The following is a 20,019-nucleotide window of genomic DNA, read 5'->3' as shown; positions in this document are numbered from 1 at the left end:
GGGTGCCTAGAAACATTTAATTTTTAAAAGCTCTTCAGGTAGTGTAGAAAAGTAATTGAGTTTGAGAATCAGTGGTCTACACAAGCAATTGATTTCATCAAACTTTTCAGAATGTTTGGATCACTCTAGAATACCTCAGTAATACCTAATTACTGCTTATATAGTGTTTTATGAATTATTCCACAAGCATTAATTTCATTTTTTTCTAGATCTCAAAGTGTTCTAAAAAAGTAATAATGTATCCTAGAGTTTCTATTCGCCAGTTAAATAGAGTCATATCACACTCTAAGTAAAAATACTCCTATTCTTGTTGCCATTCAAGGAGATTAGGAAGGAAATTTAGAGCTACTAAGTAGTAGGCCAAGTGAAAGGACAGTAGCATGCAATTAAATTTTAGAAAAAAAGTGTAGAAATTGGTTAATTGCCATTGTGTGTGTGTGTGTGTGTGTGTGTGTGTGTATGTGTGTATATATATATATAGTATTTTCATTTTTAAAAAGTGGTCTCTGTTAGTAGTGTAGTTACTGAAATCCATGTTGTTACTGTAGTTCTTTTTTAAAAAAGTTCTGTTACAAAAGAAACCTCCATTTTACAGTCTATTTTATGTTGCTGTTTTCAACTCTCTATTTAAACGTGCATTGGACCTAATCACTGAAGTTGCTTAAACCAACCTACTTGTCAAGAAAATTAAGGGGGAACAAAGAATGTTATGATGGTAAAATAATATAGCAGATGTGGAAATGTTTGCCAGTATTTCTGAAAGTACTGTTTTCCAAAGCAACTGATGTTACTAGTTATAATTTGTAAAGTGAACTCTGTAGTGTCATAATTCTTGAAAACAGTGGCATGAATAGAATTAAATAGGTACCTTGATTGAGTGCTACTTTAAATATGCTAATATTCATTATGAATATTCAAAAGAAAGACTCAGTATGAGCACTATCCAAACTTCCTTTGATCATGAACCCTTCTAATGCTGAGCATCTTATGAAACCAGTACAATACTAACTTTGGAAGCAATAGCTTAAATGAAAATCACTATACAATTGTAAAAGCCCACATTGATTATGTCACCACTACAGCCCATATATGGTAGAAAAGGAAGAGCAGTTGAGGAAAGAACAAGCAAATCCACACTCAGTCAGTAGACTTATAAAAGATGATGCAAGTGATGTTCAAGAGGATTCTGCAATGGAAGACAAGTTCTATAGCCTGGATGAATTGCATATTCTGGACATGATAGAGCAGGTAAGCATGATTAGAGAGGGTGCCTGCCTTCTCTTAGATTCATTTGTTATCTAGTTTTTCCTGTGACTCTTTAAACAGCATGACCCTTTGAAAAGCCCAGTGGTTTATACTGTTTGTGAGGAGAAAGAGAAAAGTGTAAAAGGTAAGGAGGAATATATGAAGGAAAATAGAATAAGAAAACAAAGAATGCCTAGGAGCTGGAAACTTCACTTTAGCCCTCAAACCATTTCCTGGCTTTAATTATAGGGCAAAGTTGATTACAAATGCATTTCTTGCAAAGGTTTTTCGAATACCACAAAGGAAAAAAAAAGACTAGCATAATCCTACTAGATTACATGTCATGACAAAAATAGTTTTGTAATATAAAGCTGCTTTCCTTTTTAAAAATTAAATATGATTGTTACCATAAAATGTCTACAGAAAATATTGATGTATAATCATTTTTTTTTTCTGGCTCTATTCCTGTATAGTCACTGCTTGGAATGATGTACCTATATGTGAACATGATTTAAGTGCTCAACAGCAAATGAAATAATTTTTTAAAAAGCAATTTTTTTACCTATAATGTGAATTCAATGATAACCTGCTCTGCTGTTTAAATATAGTGGTATGTAATATGTAGGAATATTCATTGTCTAAGGGTACAGTTAGTGCAAATGATTCCGTGGCTGATAGTACAACATTCATATAATTGTCATACCTTTTTTCTCCTAATTAGAATATGTACATTTTAACGGAAATGACATATTCTTAGCTTTGGATGTCACACTACAGTTTAAATATGGGATCTCTGGTTTTCATTCTATAGCCATGAGACTATGGGAACTCAAAGATAGAATTAAAATGTTACATACCTTTAAAAATAGTTTATTCATTTATTCAAAACCCATTTATCACCTGCATATTGTGTCAAGAGCTATGCTAAGACAAAGCCTCTACAGTCTATGGATAATGTTTACAATCTAGTGGATAAGTTTAAAACTCAGATGATACAGTGTAATTAAGTGCTTGGGCAATTAAGACTGTAGAATGCAGGCTCCTCCACTTACTGTCTATGTGATTTGGGGCAAGTTACTCAATATTTTATCATCTCTAAAATGGAAGTAATGACTGCCTATGTCATTTGGTTCTTACGACAATAAAAGTATTACCCTTACAAACAAAATGCTAAAGAAATGGTAAGCAGGGGGTGGAGCCAAGATGGCCAAATAGGAACAGCTCCAGTCTACAGCTCCCAGTGTGAGTGACGCAGAAGATGAATGATTTCTGCATTTTCAACTGAGGTACCGGGTTCATCTCACTGGGGATTGTTGGACAGTGGGTGCAGGACAGTGGGTGCAGCGCACCGAGTGTTAGCTGAAGCAGGGCGAGGCATCGCCTCACCCGGGAAGCACAAGGGGTCAGGGAATTCCCTTTCCTAGCCAAGGAAAGGGGTGACAGACGGCACCTGGAAAATCAGGTCACTCCCACCCTGATACTGCACTTTTCCGATGGTCTTAGCAAACGGCACACCAGCAGATTTTATCCTGTGCCTGGCGTGGAGGGTCCCACACCCGCAGAGCCTCGCTCATTGCTAGCACAGCAGTCTGAGATCAAACTGCAAGGTGGCAGCGAGGCTGGGGGAGGGGCATTCTCCATTGCCAAGGCTTGAGTAGGTAAACAAAGCAGCTGGGAAGCTCGAACTGGGTGGAGCCCACCGCAGCTCAAGGAGGCCTCCCTGCCTCTGTAGACTCCACCTCTGGGGGCAGGGCATAGCCAAACAAAAGGCAGCTGAAACCTCTGCAGACTTAAATGTCCCTGTCTGACAGCTTTGAAGAGAGTAGTGGTTCTCCCAGCACGTAGCTTGAGATCTGAGAAGGGACAGACTGCCTCCTCAAGTGGGTCCCTGACCCCCGAGTAGCCTAACTGGGAGGCACCCCCCAGTAGGGGCAGACTGACACCTCACACGGCCGGGTACCCCTCTGAGGCAAAACTTCCAGAGGAACGATCAGGCAGCAACATTTGCTGTTTACCAATATCCATTGTTCTGCAGCCTCCGCTGCTGATACCCAGGCAAACAGGGTCTGGAGTGGACTCCAGCATACTCCAATAGACCTGCAGCTGAGGGTCCTGACTGTTAGAAGGAAAACTAACAGAAAGCACATCCACACCAAAGCCCCATCTGTACGTCACCATCATCAAAGACCAAAGGTAGATAAAACCACAAAGATGGGGAAAAAACAGAGCAGAAAAACTGAAAATTCTAAAAATCAGAGTGCCTCTCCTCCTCCAAAGGAACACAGCTCCTCACCAGCAATGGAACAAACCTGGATGGAGAATGACTTTGATGAGTTGAGAGAAGGCTTCAGACGATCAAACTACTCCAAGCTAGAGGAGGAAATTCAAACCCATGGCAAAGAAGTTAAAAACCTTGAAAAAACATTAGACAAATGGCTAACTAGAATAACCAATGCAGATAAGTCCTTAAAGGACCTGATAGAGCTGAAAACCACGGCACAAGAACTATGTGACGAATGCACAAGCCTCAGTAGCCAATTCGATCAACTGGAAGAAAGGGTATCAGTGATGGAAGAGCAAATGAATGAAATGAAGCGAGAAGTTTAGAGAAAAAAGAATAAAAAGAAATGAACAAACCTCCAAAAAATATGGGACTATGTGAAAAGACCAAATCTACATCTGATTGGTGTACCTGAAAGTGACGGGGAGAATGGAACCCAGCTGGAAAACACTCTGCAGGTTATTATCCAGGAGAACTTCCCCAATCTAGCAAGGCAGGCCAACATTCAAATTTAGGATATACAGAGAACACCACAAAGATACTCCTCGAGAAGAGCAACTCCAAGACACATAATTGTCAGAGTCACCAAAGTTGAAATGAAGGAAAAAATGTTAAGGGCAGCCAGAAAGAAAGGTCGGTACACAAAGGGAAGCCCATCAGACTAACAGCTGATCTCTTGGCAGAAACTCTACAAGCCAGAAGAGAGTGGGGGCCAATATTCAACATTCTTAAAGAAAAGAGTTTTCAACCCAGAATTTCATATCCAGCCATACTAAGTTTCATAAGTGAAGGAGAAATAAAATCCTTTACAGACAAGCAAATGCTGAGAGATTTTGTCACCACCAGGCCTGCCCTAAAAGTGCTCCTGAAAGAAGCACTAAACATAGAAAGGAACAACCGCTACCAGCCACTGCAAAATCATGCCAAATTGTAAAGACCATCGAGGCTAGGAAGAAACTGCATCAGCTAACGAGCAAAATAACCAGCTAACATCATAATGACAGGATCAAATTCACACATAACAATATTAACCTTAAATGTAAATGGGCTAAATGCTCCAATTAAAAGACACAGACTGGCAAATTGGATAAAGAGTCAAGACCCATCAGTGTGCTGTATTCAGGAAACCCATCTCACATGCAGAGGCACACATAGGCTCAAAATAAAGGGATGGAGGAAGATCTACCAAGCAAATGGAAAACAAAAAAAGGCAGGGGTTGCAATCCTAGTCTCTGATAAAACAGACTTTAAACCAACAAAGATCAAAAGAGACAAAGAAGGCCATTACATAATGGTAAAGGGATCAACTCAACAAGAAGAGCTAACTATCTTAAATATATATGCACTCAATACAAGAGCACCCAGATTCATAAAGCAAGTCCTGAGTTACCTACAAAGAGACTTAGACTCCCACACAATAATAATGGGAGACTTTAACACCCCACTGTCAACATTAAACAGATCAGTGAGACAGAAAGTTAACAAGGATATCCAGGAATTGAACTCAGCTGTGCACCAAGTAGACCTAATAGACATCTACAGAACTCTCCACCCCAAATCAACAGAATATACATTCTTCTTAGCACCACACCACACCTATTCCAAAATTGACCACATAGTTGGAAGTAAAGCACTCCTCAGCAAATGTAAAAGAAGAGAAATTATAACAAACTGTCTCTCAGACCACAGTGCAATCAAACTAGAACTCAGGATTAAGAAACTCACTCAAAACTGCTCAACTACATGGAAACTGAACAACCCTCTCCTGAATGACTACTGGGTACATAATGAAATGAAGGCAGAAATAAAGATGTTCTTTGAAATCAACAAGAACAAAGACACAACATACCAGAATCTCTGGGACACTTTTAAAGCAGTGTGTAGAGGGAAATTTATAGCACTAAATGCCCACAAGAGAAAGCAGGAAAGATCTAAAATTGACACCCTAACATCACAATTAAAAGAACTAGAGAAGCAAGAGCAAACACATTCAAAAGCTAACAGAAGGCAAGAAATAACTAAGATCAGAGCAGAAATGAAGGGGATAGAGACACAAAAAACCCTTCAAAAACTCAATGAATCCATGAGCTGGTTTTTTGAAAAGATCAACAAAATTGATAGACTGCTAACAAGACTAATAAAGAAGAAAAGAGAGAACAATCAAATAGACACAATAAAAAAATGATAAACAGGATATCACCACCCATCCCACAGAAATACAAACTACCATCAGAGAATACTATAAACACCTCTACACAAATAAACTAGAAAATCTAGAAGAAATGGATAAATTCCTCGACACATACACCCTCCCAAGACTAAACCAGGAAGAAGTTGAATCTCTGAATAGACCAATAACAGGCTCTGAAATTGAGGCAATAATTAATAGCTTACCAACCAAAAAAAGTCCAGGACCAGATGAATTCACAGCCGAATTCTACCAGAGGTACAAGGAGGAGCTGGTACCATTCCTTCTGAAACTATTCCAATCAATAGAAACAGAGGGAATCCTCCCTAACTCATTTTATGAGGCCAACATCATCCTGATACCAAAGCCTGTCAGAGACATAACAAAAAAAGACAATTTTAGACCAATATCCCTGATGAACATCGATGCAAAAATCCTCAATAAAATACTGGCAAACTGAATCCAGCAGCACATCAAAAAGCTTATCCACCATAATCAAGTGGGCTTCCTCACTGGGATGCAAGGCTGGTTCAACATACGCAAATCAATAAACATAATCCAGCATATAAACAGAACCAAAGACAAAAACCACATGATTATCTCGATAGATGCAGAAAAGGCCTTTGACAAAATTCAACAACCTTCATGCTAAAAACTCTCAATAAATTAGGTATTGATGGGACATATCTCAAAATAATAAGAGCTATCTATGACAAACCCACAGCCAATATCATACTGAATGGGCAAAAACTGGAAGCATTCCCTTTGAAAACTGGCACAAGACAGGGATGCTGTCTCTCACCACTCCTATTCAAAATAGCGTTGAAAGTTCTGGCCAGAGCAATCAGGCAGGAGAAGGAAATAAAGTGGATTCAATTAGGAAACGAGGAAGTCAAATTGTCCCTGTTTGCAGATGACATGATTTTATGTCTAGAAAACCCCATCATCTCAGCCCAAAATCTCCTTAATCTCATAAGCAACTTCAGCAAAGTCTCAGGATACAAAATCAATGTGCAAAAATCACAAGCATTCTTATACACCAAAAATGGACAGAGAGCCAAATCATGAGTGAACTCCCATTCACAATTGCTTCAAAGAAAATAAAATACCTAGGAATCCAACTTACAAGGGATATGAAGGACCTCTTCAAGGAGAACTACAAACCACTGCTCAACAAAATAAAAGAGGATACAAACAAATGGAAGAACATTCCATGCTCATGGGTAGGAAGAATCAATATTGTGAAAATGGCCATACTGCCCAAGGTAATTTATAGATTCAATTCCATCCCCATCAAGCTACCAATGACTTTCTTCACAGAATTGGAAAAAACTACTTCAAAGTACATACGGAACCAAGAAAGAGCCTGCATTGTCAAGTCAATCCTAAGCCAAAAGAACAAAGCTGGAGGCATCATGCTACCTGACTTCAAACTATACTACAAGGCTACAGTAACCAAAACAGCATAGTACTGGTACCAAAACAGAGATATAGACCAATGGAACAGAACAGAGCCCTCAGAAATAATGCCACATAACTACAACTATCTGATCTTTGACAAACCTGACAAAAAGAAGAAATGGGGAAAGGATTCCCTATTTAATAAATGGTGCTGGGAAAATTGGCTAGCCATATAGAAAGCTAAAACTGGATCCCTTCCTTACATCTTATACAAAAATTAATTCAAGATGGATTAAAGACTTAAATGTTAGACCTAAAACCATAAAAACCCTAGAAGAAAACCTAGGACATAGGCATGGGCAAGGACTTCATGTCTAAAACACCAAAAACAATGGCAACAAAAGCCAAAATTGATAAATGGGATCTAATTAAAGTAAAGAGCTTCTGCACAGCAAAATAAACTACCATCAGAGTGAACAGGCAACCTATAGAATGGGAGAAAATTTTTGCTATCTGCTCATCTGACAAAGGGCTAATATCCAAATCTACAATGAACTCAAACAAATTTACAAGAAAAAAACCCCATCAACAAGTGGGTGAAGGATATGAACAGACACTTCTCAAAAGAAGACATATATGCAGCCAAAAGACAGATGAACAAATACTCGTCGTCACTGGCCATCAGAGAAATGCAAATCAAAACCACAATGAGACACCATCTCACACCAGTTATGATGGCAGTCATTAAAAAGTCAGGAAACAACAGGTGGTGGAGAGGATGTGGAGAAATAGGAACGCTTTTACACTGTTGGTGGGACTATAAACTAGTTCAACCACTGTGGAAGTTAGTGTGGCAATTCCTCAGGGATCTAGAACTAGAAATACCATCTGACTCAGCCATCCCATTACTGGGTATATACCCAAAGGACTATAAATCATGCTGCTATAAAGACACATGCACACGTATGTTTATTGCGGCACTATTCACAATAGCAAAGACTTGGAACCAACCCAAATGTCCAACAACAATAGACTGGATTAAGAAAATGTGGCACATATACACCATGGAATACTATGCAGCCATAAAAAATGAAGTGTTCATGTCCTTTGTAGGGACATGGATGAAGGTGGAAACCATCATTCTCAGCAAACTATTGCAAGGACAAAAAACCAAACACCACATGTTCTCACTCATAGGTGGGAATTGAACAATGAGAACACATGGACACAGGAAGGGGAACATCACACATCGGGGCCTGTTGTGAGGTGGGGGGAGGGGGGAGAGATAGCATTATGAGATATACCTAATGCTAAATGACGAGTTAATGGGTGTAGCACACCAACATGGCACATGTATACATACGTAACAAACCTGCACGTTGTGCACATGTACCCTAAAACTTAAAGTATAATAATAATAATAATAAAAAGAAATGGTAATCATGCTGTTAGTGGTATCCAGCAGTAGCAGCAAGAGGCAAGTAACTGGTACTGTTTATTAAATTCTATAAATGAGGGGAGGTGGGTTTATCTAAATTGGGTGTTTGACTTGAGACAAAAAAAAGTGAAAGAAGTTAGATGGCAACTTTAAATCCCTTTCAAATAACTAAAATATTTTTTTAGAGGAAAATAATACATGCATATTTCCTGTGCTCAATAGGGCTCAGCTGGCAAAGTAACTACAGACTATGGAGAAACTGAAAAGGAAAGACTTGCCCGTCAAAGGCAGCTTTATAAATTGCACTATCAGTGTGAAGTAAGTATTTTTGCCATTAGATCTGAGGGAAGTGAGAAGTATTTCAAATATTAAACTTACTGGTGCTTTCTGTTTGAAAAGAACTTTGCTTTTTTCTTTCAATTTCTGGTGACTTGAACATAATTATGTGAAATATTTTTTATTGATCAGGATTTCAAAAGACAGTTGAGAACAATGACTTTTCGGTGGCAAGAAAACCAAATGCAGATTAAAAAGAAAGACAAAATTATCGCATCTCTTAATCAACAAGTGGCTTTTGGAATCAATAAGATTTCCAAGTAAGTGTAAATCTTTTGATAAAGGGAAATTCTGCTCCGTAATAAACAGTATCTTTAATAGTTAATCCCTGCATAACCACTAGGTGGCACTGTGACTACACATTAGGAACTCCAACCACAGGACTGCACTTGTTTAAAAACCAACCATATTTTTGTCTTGACAACTGGATTGAGAAATAAGCAGCTACTCACACTATATATCAAGCTTTTCATGTATTGGCTGAACAAGTGTTAAGATAATAGAATTACATGAGAAAGATAATTAACTTTCAGGTCGTGACTCTAGTTTGTAAAAATGTGACCAATGATTGGCTGTTTCTTTATAGTATGTGAATACATTCCTTAAAGACACCAAGGAATCAGTTGAGTGTATTTTTATGTTGGTCTCTCATTTGTGTTCTAAGCCTGCGAGATTGAAAACAAATCTTTTTGTTTGTTTGTTTGACTGGGGGAGATTCTTTCCCCCCTTACCCCAATCTCTTTTCTCCTAAACCTGAAGTATTAAATGCCTTCAGATCAAAAATTCTGACTGACTTAGGGAAAAATTAGTAACCTGCTTTGTTCTTTTTGTACTAATCACTGCTTCCAACCTGTATTTGTTTAAATAGTAAAATCCATTGCAGTTTCTAGAATGCTGATAGGGAGAATAGAAAAGTGCTTCGAATGTCTTCGAGTGGGGAGTCCAAGATATTTCTTATAAAATTGGGGAAATATTTGCCAGAGATTTAGGTTTTAATTTTTCTCTCATATATTGTATCTACCACATGAAGGGGTTATCAGGAAGAACTAGATGCCATAGTTCTGACAACATAATTTCACTCACAAACATTGTCAGACTTACCCTGACTACAGTTAGAGAGATCCTTCAAGTTCAGAAGGCTGTGAGGACTTAAGAAAACTTAGACAAACGAAGCTGGCTGCAATCACCTAAGAAACTTTACTTTAGGCCGGACACGGTGGCTCATGCCTATAATCCCAGCACTTTGGGAGGCTGAGGCGGGTGGATCACTTGAGGTTGGGAGTTCGAAACCAGCCTGACCAACATGGAGAAACCCCATCTCTACTAAAAATACAAAATTAGCCAGGCATGGTGGCGCATGCCTGTAATCCCAGCTACTCAGGAGGCTGAGGCAGGAGAATCACTTGAACCCGGGAGGCAGAGGTTGCGGTGAGCTGAGATCGTGCCATTGCACTCCAGTCTGGGGAACAAGAGCAAAACTCTATCTCAAGAAAAAGAAAAAAGAAACTACTTCAGCATTCAAAACTTCATCTTTTAGCCTAAAGGGGATGACCAATCCAGAAATATGTCATATAATATCACAGATTAGAAAAGCATTGCCATCAATGCAGATGAGCTGCCTCTCTTCCATCTGAAGATATCCCTCCGCAACTCTTTACTGCTGACCCATACACTCTTACATGCTTCAGGCTATAAGCAGTCCACTTTCGGTGATGCATATGTCTTCACAAAATGAACATTTCGTGTTGGGCATTCACCAAACATTTATCAAGGGCCTACTATATTAGAAAACCTATGGAAGGCACATGTAGAAGATACCAAGATGCGTGAGACATTCATTATGATCTAATGGAGAGTGTAGATTAACATGTAAGGATAAAATTACATAAAACAGAGACTTTCAGGTCCACCAAGATGTATAGTCCCATTCCTCACAGCTGTTTCTTCTTGAAACTTAAACACCCTGGATATAGCACAACAGACAAGCATAGGAACACTCTAGAAGATGGAATAAGAAAGCATGCTGTCTAAAGACATTGAGACTTGAGGAATGAGGTGGCAGTAAATTTTCTCTTTTGCCTCCCATATATCTCGGGACACTGCAGAAGCCTTCAACCTGGAATTGCTAATAAGCACAGGGGAAGAAAAACTCTAGAAAAGCCCGTCCCTTCTAGCCAAAGGATCAGTAAAAGGAAATTATAACAATAGAAAGGCTTTTTGACAATACCCACCCTACTGCAGCCACACACCAGTGGCCCCACACCACCCCTTGGAAGTAGGCAGTACACGCTGATTCTCCCACCTAATATAAGTAAGTAGCAGCAATCCTATTTTCCTGCTGGGGTAGTGTTGGCAATACTAAGCAAGCAGCCTACTTCCAAGTTCCACTGGGGAGAAGGAAACAGTGCTTTAATTCCTCTGTCAGGGTGTGTCAGTGTGGTCCAGCTGAAAGCTGAACCTCTACTGCTACCCAGCACCAATGTTACTTAAGCCAGTCTGAGACAAAACTAGTCAATACTAGGCTTCATCCTTACTCCCTCTCACTAGGAATTAAGTCTTCACCCATGGGGCTAGTTGGCATTCCCTTTTCCACCCTTCCCTCAGCTGGTGCCAGAAGGGCACAACAGGGAGCTGAACTTCTACCTCCACCCTGCAGCAACAAAGTACTGTCAGTCCTTTGCTTTCTCCTTTCCTAATGTCAGCAGGGCCCAGCAAGGAGCTGATCTTATATTCCACTTGGAGGCAAAAAGACAGTGTGGGCTGGTGCTCCACTTTCATGGGAAGGTCAGTTGGACTGGGAGGGGAGCTGAACTTGTATACCTCTCGTCTGCATTGAGGCAATGTGAGTCAGTGCCCACTTTTCCTGGGGTGCTTTTGGTAGAGCTCAGTGCAAAGTCATGCATACACACCTCCTTGGCTTTTACATTATACCTCAACAGGAGACTGCCTGCTAAAAATAGAAAGATTAACTAGAACCCAGAGTCTCATAATATTCAAAATATCTAGGCTACATTAGAAAACATAGATCATACCAAGAACCAGGAAATTCAGACAAGAAAGACAAAAGACCAACAAATGACCGTATTAATATTATTCAGATATTGGAATTATCTGACAAAGATTTTAAAGCAACCATCATAAAAATGCTTCAACAAAATTGAATAATCTGGAGACAAATGAAAACCTAGAATATCTCAGTAAGGAAATAAGTTATAATAAAGAATGGAAATTATATACTAGAAAATACAGTAATTGAAATTAAAATTTGCTGGATATAATCACTAGTAAAGTGGAGATGACAGAGGATTGAGTCAGTTAACTTGGGGACAGATGAATAGAATGAACTCAATCTGAAGAACGAAGAGAAAATAGACTGGGAGAAAAAAATTAAAAAGAGTCTAAAGGACCTTTGAGCCAATAACAAAAGAGCTTAAAGTACTTGTCACTGGAATTTCAAAAAGAGAGCAGAATGAGAGAGAGACTGAAAAAGTATTCAAAGAAATACTGAAATTTTCCCAAATTTGATGAAATGTATAAATTTACAAATTTAGAAACTAAGTGAACCCCAAATAGCAAAAACTCAAATCCATGCTAAGACACATCATAACTTAACTTCTAAAAACAAAAGACAAAGAAAAGGCTTGAAAACAGGCAGAGAAAAACATTACTTATGAGAACAGTAATTTGAATGACAATAGATTTTTCATTTGAAACCATGAAGGCCAGAATGAAGTGGCAGTTTATTCATTTACCGAAAGAAAAGATCAGAACCATGAATCCTGTATTTAGCAAAAAATATTCTGTAGGAATAGAAGGAAATAAAGACAGTCTCAGACAATGGAAAATTTTAAGAATTTATTGCTAGCAAATTCATATATCTTACCATTAAAGAATGGCTATAGGAAGGTCTCAAACTTTAAAAATATATATATATAGTAGAAGCTTGAAACTTCAGAAAGGAAAGAAGACCATCAGAATGAGTAAAGAGTAAGATAAATAATAAGTTGTCCTACTGTTTATTAATTTCTTAAATCATATTTGATGGTTGAAGCAAAAATTTTAACACCATCTCTTGGAATTCAATGTATGTAGAAGAAACACAATATATTCAAAAAGTGAGGAGGGTAAAGGCACCTAAATGAGAATAAAGCTAGGGATATATCATGCAGATGTTTATTTAAAAAAGTAAAAGTGGCTATATTAAAATCAGATTAAATGGACTTCAGAAGAAAGAAGACTGTTGGACACAAAGAGGGATGTTACATAATGATGAAAGGATCAATCCACAAGAACCTCAAGGTATATGTACCAAAAACAGCCTCAAAACACATGAAGTAAAACCTGATAGAGCTGAAAGGAGAAATGGAAAAGTTTACCATTATAATTGAACACTTCAAACTCCACTCTCAATTTATAGTACTGCTAAACAGAAAATCAGCAAGGATATAGAAGACCTCAATAACCACCATCAACCAGCAGGACCTAACTGATATTTATAGAACACCCCACCAGACAACAGTAGAATACACATGCTTTCAAGTGACCACAGGATGTATCTACCAAGATAGACAATATCCTGGGCCATAAAACAAACCTCAGCAACAAATTTCAGAGTTGAAATCATACAAAGCATGTTCTCAGGTCACAGTGGAGTCAAATTAGACATCAGTAACGGAGAGATACCAAGAAACCTCCAAAGGCCTGGAAACTACGCAACCCATGTCTAAATAATCCATGGGTCGAAGAGATCTCAAGAGAAAATACATTGAATTTACATGAAAATACAGTACGTCAAAATTTGTGCCACACAGCTGAGGCGGTGCTGAGATTATAACACTAAATACACACATTAGAAAAAGAGAAAAGTCTTCAGTGGATAATCCAAGCTGCCACTTCAAGATCCCAGAAAAAGAAAACCAAAATAGACTCAAAGCAAGCAGGAGGAAATAAATTATAAAGATTAGAAATAATGGAAGCAGGATGCAGTGGTGCACACCTGTAGTCCCAGCTACTTGAGAGGCTGAGATGGGAGGATGGCTTGAACCCAGGAGTTACAGTTCAGCATGGGCAACATAGCAAGGCTCCATTTCAAAAAAAAAAAAAGAAACTGAGAAAGAATGAGTTGGAAAAAGAAAAATAGTAGAGAAAATCCATGAAACAAAAAGCTGTATCTTTGAAAAGGTCAATAAAATTGACAAACCTCTAGCAAGACTGACAATATAAAAGACAAATTACTACCATCTGGAATGAAACAGTGATATCACTGCAAATACTACAAACACTGCAGACATCAGAAAATTATGCTGAATGAAAAAAGCCAGTTCCAAAAGCTTATATATGTTTCCATTTGCTGAACATTCTTGAAATGACAAAATTATAAAAATGGAAAACAGATTAGTGGTTCCAAGGTTATAAGAAGGGGATGAGAGTGGAAGGGAAGTGGTTATGGCTTTAAAAGGGCAAAATGAAGGATCCCTGTGGTGATAGAACGGTTCAGTATCTTGACTGTATTACCATCAATATTCTGGTTATGGTATTATACAGTAGTTTTGCAAGATGTTACCATTGGGAGAAATTGGGGAAAGGATACATGAGTTCTTTGCGTATTATTTCTTATACAATTATCTCAAAATAAAAAGTTTAACTATTTTAAAAAGTACATAATGAAAAACCGTCAAACAAGAATATACTTAGTGGAAATTTTGTAGGGTAGAGAGAATACTTTTTTGATTGTTGTGATAAGGAACTTCCTTCAATGAAGAACTTTATTAAAGACATAGTACTGAACCTAGGCATTGAAGGTTAGGTGGGATGAGATGGAAGAAAAGACAGGGCATCAAGGCAGAATGGACATAATGACTACTCTGTGTTCTCGTATAAGCTTTTGAACGTTTTCTTCATTTAATTCATCTGAACATTGCCCAAGAGTATGTGATAAAATATAAATATTCTTTAATTGTAAATGTTGGCTTCTTTCATCTTAGAATATGGAGATTAGAAAGCAAAAATGGTGTGGTTTTTTTGGCCTAATTCAATTTGGTATGTGCAGTAAATGTTTGGCAAATATTTGTTGATGATAGTGTTAACAAAGAAAATTTTATGGAAGTGACTTACCTTGGATAAACTACAATGAGCAGTTAATAATATGTCAAGAAACTGCTGTCAACAGTCTATAATAAAACTTGATAGTCAGCTAGAGTTAACTTGAGAACTTTAGATTTTTTAGAAAGAAAATCTAGTAATTTCATTCTGTTATATTAAACATGAGAAAAAGACTGAGAAGTTAAGACTGCCTGAACATATGTAGCTGGCTCTTATCTGAGCTGGATAATAAGAACTATGCCTACCTTATCCTCTGTTGTTTAAGAGTCTAGGTGTTCTGAATTCCCCACTAGTTATGTCTACTCTCATTGCCCACTCTAAACTAGAGCTGGGTAAAATATTGAAGTAATGGAAGTATACAAAGGAAAACAAGATGTCAGTCTTACAAATTTTACTGCTTTTCAACTCTGTCAACATATTTCTATATATTACAGTAATGAAGCTTGTATTTCTTAATATTTCACTTGAGAACATGACCTCTTTTGTACAGAAAGAGATCTGGTTTCTTTTCACTGCATTCTCAGACCAACAAAACATTAACTGTAAGTCTCTAAGTCTTCTAAGAAGCTTAGAATAAAGGTGAATGGGTAGTCTCTGAAATCTGGTAGTGAGCAATCCATCCAACATTAAAGTTGTCGTTTCAAAGACATATTATTGCAACCAAAACTATTTATCCCAAGAGTTTAAACATGTTAGAGACTTAAAGAGAAATGTGCTTTTATTATAAATCTTTTCATATTGAAGCTAATTACTAGGTTTATGTAAAAGCTTGGTTGTGAAAAGAAATACAGCAGCATAAGGGAGGAACATCAGAAATGGTATGTGAATATATGTCAACCAAAAAGTATGTGCGTTTCTCTTAGTTTCCTACATATTAATTTTGAAGCTGATCACAGGCTATAGATTCTGATTTATACAAAATTTTTACCCATTCTTTCCATGATAAGAGCATGTGAGTGACCCCCAGGTGATAATTCATAGTTTTAATTAAAATTTGCATTTGCACATAGCCTCATCACTTCAATATTTAAGGTTTGATTTCCTTTAGACCTTAAATCTTTCATAGTTTGCATGACTTGATATAATACCACTTTAAGGAACTTAAAGTTCTCAATCTCACAACAGGCTTAGAAAATCAGAAGATACCATCTCTGTTTTCTAATAGGTAAGCTGAAGCATGAAGAGCTAGAGACATTTTTCCAAGTCATTGCACTGAGGATGCAAGATAACACTTCTCTTTTGCTTTCTAATTTACTGAATTAGAACTTAGTTCCCCTTTCTTTGGGAAGTCAGTAAATCAGACATCAGAAACAAGATACATTTCAAAAGGACCAGGTAGAGAAGTTCAGTTGTATTCAGGCTCAAGATTTGTGGCCCCAAATGGACATATTTTGTCTCCTCCACAGCTGTAGTTAGAGCTGTTCTGACTGTGTTAATGAGAAATAATTTCTAACATCTTTTGACTTTCTTGCTTGTTTGCTTAGATTACAGCGTCAAATCCATGCTAAAGATAATGAAATCAAGAACCTTAAAGAGCAACTTTCTATGAAAAGGTACAAACTTTGCTTTTTCTTTGGGTGCACTCTCTCAAACTATTTCACTCGGCACTTTCTGGCTGGCATATCGATGTAATTTATCATTCAAACTGGGGTACTTTTGAGGCTGATATTGAAGAGTATTAATAATACACTGGGACAAAAGGTGTAAACTGGGAGTATCTTAGGCAAATAGGGAGGTATGGTCACTTTAGCTCTGACTCTAGAAAGCTGCTAGAAGAATCTGTATCAGCAAAGTTACAGTCCCAGAACAAACTACTGCCAGAGACTAGACCTTAAGAGTTACCCCAATCAATACTATTAGGTGTGACTGCTTTATGAAACTGGCCAAGTTTTATTCTTATTCATCTGTTTTGCCTGTGGGAAATTTTTTTAATAGCACCTTTTTGAAATCCATTTCATATAGCATAAAATTATCTCTGTTAAAATATACAATTTATTGATTTAGAATATTCACAGAGGTTTACAGTCATCATCATCTATTTCCAGAACATTCTTATCACTCCAAAAAAGAAACCCATTAGATGTCATTCCCTATTCTCCCCTCCTCTAGCTTCTGGCAACCACTAATTTATTTTCTGTCTGTATGGATTTGCCTCTTCTGGACATTTCATATAAATTGGATCATATAATATATAGCCTCTTGTGAGTAACATTTGTCACTTAACATAGTTTCAGAATTCATCCATGTTGTAGCATGTATCATTACTCATACCTTTTTATGGATAAATAATATTCCATTCCTTGGCTATACCTTATTTTATTTTTCATCAGTTGATGGACATTTGGCTTGTTTCCATTGTTTGGCTATTATGAATACTGTTATCAATATTTATATACAGATTTGTGGACATGTTTTTGTATTTCTTGGGTATGTACCAAGGAGTAGAATTGCTTGGTGATCAGTCAACTTTATGTTTAACTTTTTGAGGAATTGCCAAACTGTTTTCCAAGTAGCTGCACCATTTTATAATCCTATAAACAGTGTATGAGGGTTTCAATTTCTCCACATTCTGATCAACATTTGTTACACTTGTTAGATTACGTCTTTATTTTACCCATTGTATTATATGTGAAGTCGTATATAAATGTGGTTTTGATTTGCATTTTCCCACTGACTATGTTGAGCATCTTTTCATGTGCTTATTGGCTAGTTATGTATCTTCTTGGAGAAATGTCTATTAAATCCTTTGCCCATTTTAAAAATTAGATTGTCTTTTTATTGTTGAGTTTTAAGAGTTCTTGTCCCTTATCAGATACAAGTCCCTTATTGGATACATGATTTTCAAATACTCTCATTCTGTGGGTTGCCTTTTCATTTTCTTAATGTCATTTAAAGCACAAAACTTAATTTGATGAAGTCCAATTTGTAATTTTTTCTTTTAGACAAATTTTACATAATATTTAATGGTATAATAATTAATTCCTTTTGTGTTAATATATCTGCTTGAAGATTTTATTTTTTTCTCCTCAAAAATGTCCAGCCTTAATGATATTTATAATGTACTGTTATCAAGTTTCTCATCGATGTTTGTTAGGTCCTCAAGTATCCAAGTGTTTCTGATAATAAAACATCGAGGACGGCCTTTGTGACAGTCTCTATTATAATGCTGTATTTTCAATTAATTGTTTTCATTAAATTTAGAATTTGGTTTGTATGCTTATAGAATTCTGGGACTCAAGTGTAGGAAGCTGAGATGGGATAGATTAAAAAAGGAACCTCATAGGTAACCATTTACCTAATGTCCTTCATAAACAATGTCTTTACTATCATCTCCCTCCTTCCCTGTCAAACTGTAGGGTTTGCTTTCATTCAAAAATGTTGAATGTAAGCACTGAAATAACCAGTCAAATATTTTAATGCAGTGACTTCATGTAATGACAGGGATAATAAAAACCTATGTGGTTACTATCATTGGGTTACAAAAAAGCTTATAGAAATTTTATGTAGAACTTATTAATCATGATACTAGCTAACATTTATTTAGTGCTTATTATGTGCCAAACACAAAGTGCTTTATATTATCTGAATTAATTTTCACAACAGCTCTTTGAGGTAAGTAGTACCGTTTTTTCCATTTTCCTCATTTTTACATGTGAGGAAACTGAGGTATAGAGAAATTAAATAGCTTGCTGTCTTAGGTTGAACTGCTCTGTCAAAATACCATTGATTGGGTAGCTTATAAAAATAGAATTGTATCTCTCACAGTTCTGGAAGCTGGGAAGTCCAAGATCAAGGTAGCAGCCTATCTGATATCTGGTGAGGATCCACTTCCTCATAGACAGCCGTCTTCCCACTGTAACTTCATATAGCAGAAGGCAGGCAAGGGAGCGCTCTCAGGCCTTTTTTAAATGGGCATTAATTCCATTCATTGGAGTTCCGCCCTTATGACTGATCATCTCCCAAAGGTACCACCTCCTAATACCATCACTTTGGGGGTTAAGATTTCAACATATGAGTTTTGGGGGAACACAAACATTCAGTTCATTGCACTTGCCCAGGGGTTTTACAATTAATAAGTTGTGGAGCCAAGATTCATCCTCAGACAACTTGATTTCACAGCCAAGTTTTGAATCATAACCTATGCCCTGATAAAACTTCTCTTGATAGTAAAGGATAACAGTAGGGATTGAACAATATCTTCTCTTGTTTCTATGTGCTATATACTTTTCCAAGAAATAATTTCCTACTGATTGTATAACTTATCTTTCTTCCTCCTGAATTAGATGAAAAAGGCTGTGCTCGATGTGATATTGCAGAGTCTTTAATGATCATGTATTTCAGATCTCAGTGGGAAATGGAAAAACATAATCTGGAAAGCACAATGAAAACATACGTAAGCAAACTGAATGCAGAAACTAGCAGAGCTTTAACAGCCGAGGTAAAAACAAAACAAAACAAAACGGGGACAGGGGTATGGGGTGAAGGGAAAAGTTTTACTTGTATACCACCATACTAAAGAATTTGTGAAAGATTGTTTTTTGTATAAACAGAAATAAGACATCTTAGGATCAGCCAGGAAAATAGTTGAAAGTCTTGTGCTTTTTTGACTCATTGGCATATCATGTGTGAATACTTCAGTTTTGATGATCTTATGTTGTTTTCCCCCAATGACTTGAAGAAATTGGTCTGTTACAGTATGTATAGCAAATACAGACATCTTGGGGAAATTCTCATGAAGCCAAGTCACTAAGCCAAACTTCTAATAATAGCATTTTACTGCTGCCACAATATCTTCTTTGTCTGCTACTTCCAATATAGATCTTACAAAAATACTTACACATCATACACCTGAATGTAAAAAACCAACTTTTCAGACTGCCCACTTTTTCTAAGTTAGAACACCACAGCTAGGGTTGCTCAAAAGAAATAAGATTGTATGTGTGTATGTAATTTTTATTTATACATAACAAAACTTGATATACAGTAAGATTCACATTTTTGGAGAGATCACTGACATTAAAAGCACTA

The 20,019-nt window shown here is 37.0% G+C and overlaps 1 protein-coding gene across 5 annotated transcripts in view; it reads left to right on the top strand.

Moving 5' to 3' along the window:
- DZIP3 (DAZ interacting zinc finger protein 3) overlaps nucleotides 1-20,019 on the top strand; it is a 125,030-nt gene that overhangs the window by 78,861 nt on the left and 26,150 nt on the right. For all 5 annotated transcript variants that reach the window (XM_032150217.2, XM_032150218.2, XM_058437539.1 and 2 more), the window contains 5 exons: nucleotides 1,083-1,248; nucleotides 8,776-8,871; nucleotides 9,022-9,149; nucleotides 16,476-16,544; nucleotides 19,333-19,429. In XM_032150217.2, coding sequence (XP_032006108.1) covers nucleotides 1,083-1,248; nucleotides 8,776-8,871; nucleotides 9,022-9,149; nucleotides 16,476-16,544; nucleotides 19,333-19,429 — 556 coding nt within the window. The remainder of the gene's footprint in view (nucleotides 1-1,082; nucleotides 1,249-8,775; nucleotides 8,872-9,021; nucleotides 9,150-16,475; nucleotides 16,545-19,332; nucleotides 19,430-20,019) is intronic.

Source organism: Hylobates moloch, unplaced genomic scaffold, assembly GCF_009828535.3.
Source record: "Hylobates moloch isolate HMO894 unplaced genomic scaffold, HMol_V3 SCAFFOLD_4, whole genome shotgun sequence".
Lineage (NCBI taxonomy): Eukaryota > Metazoa > Chordata > Mammalia > Primates > Hylobatidae > Hylobates > Hylobates moloch.
This window is presented reverse-complemented; position numbering and strand designations above follow the sequence as displayed.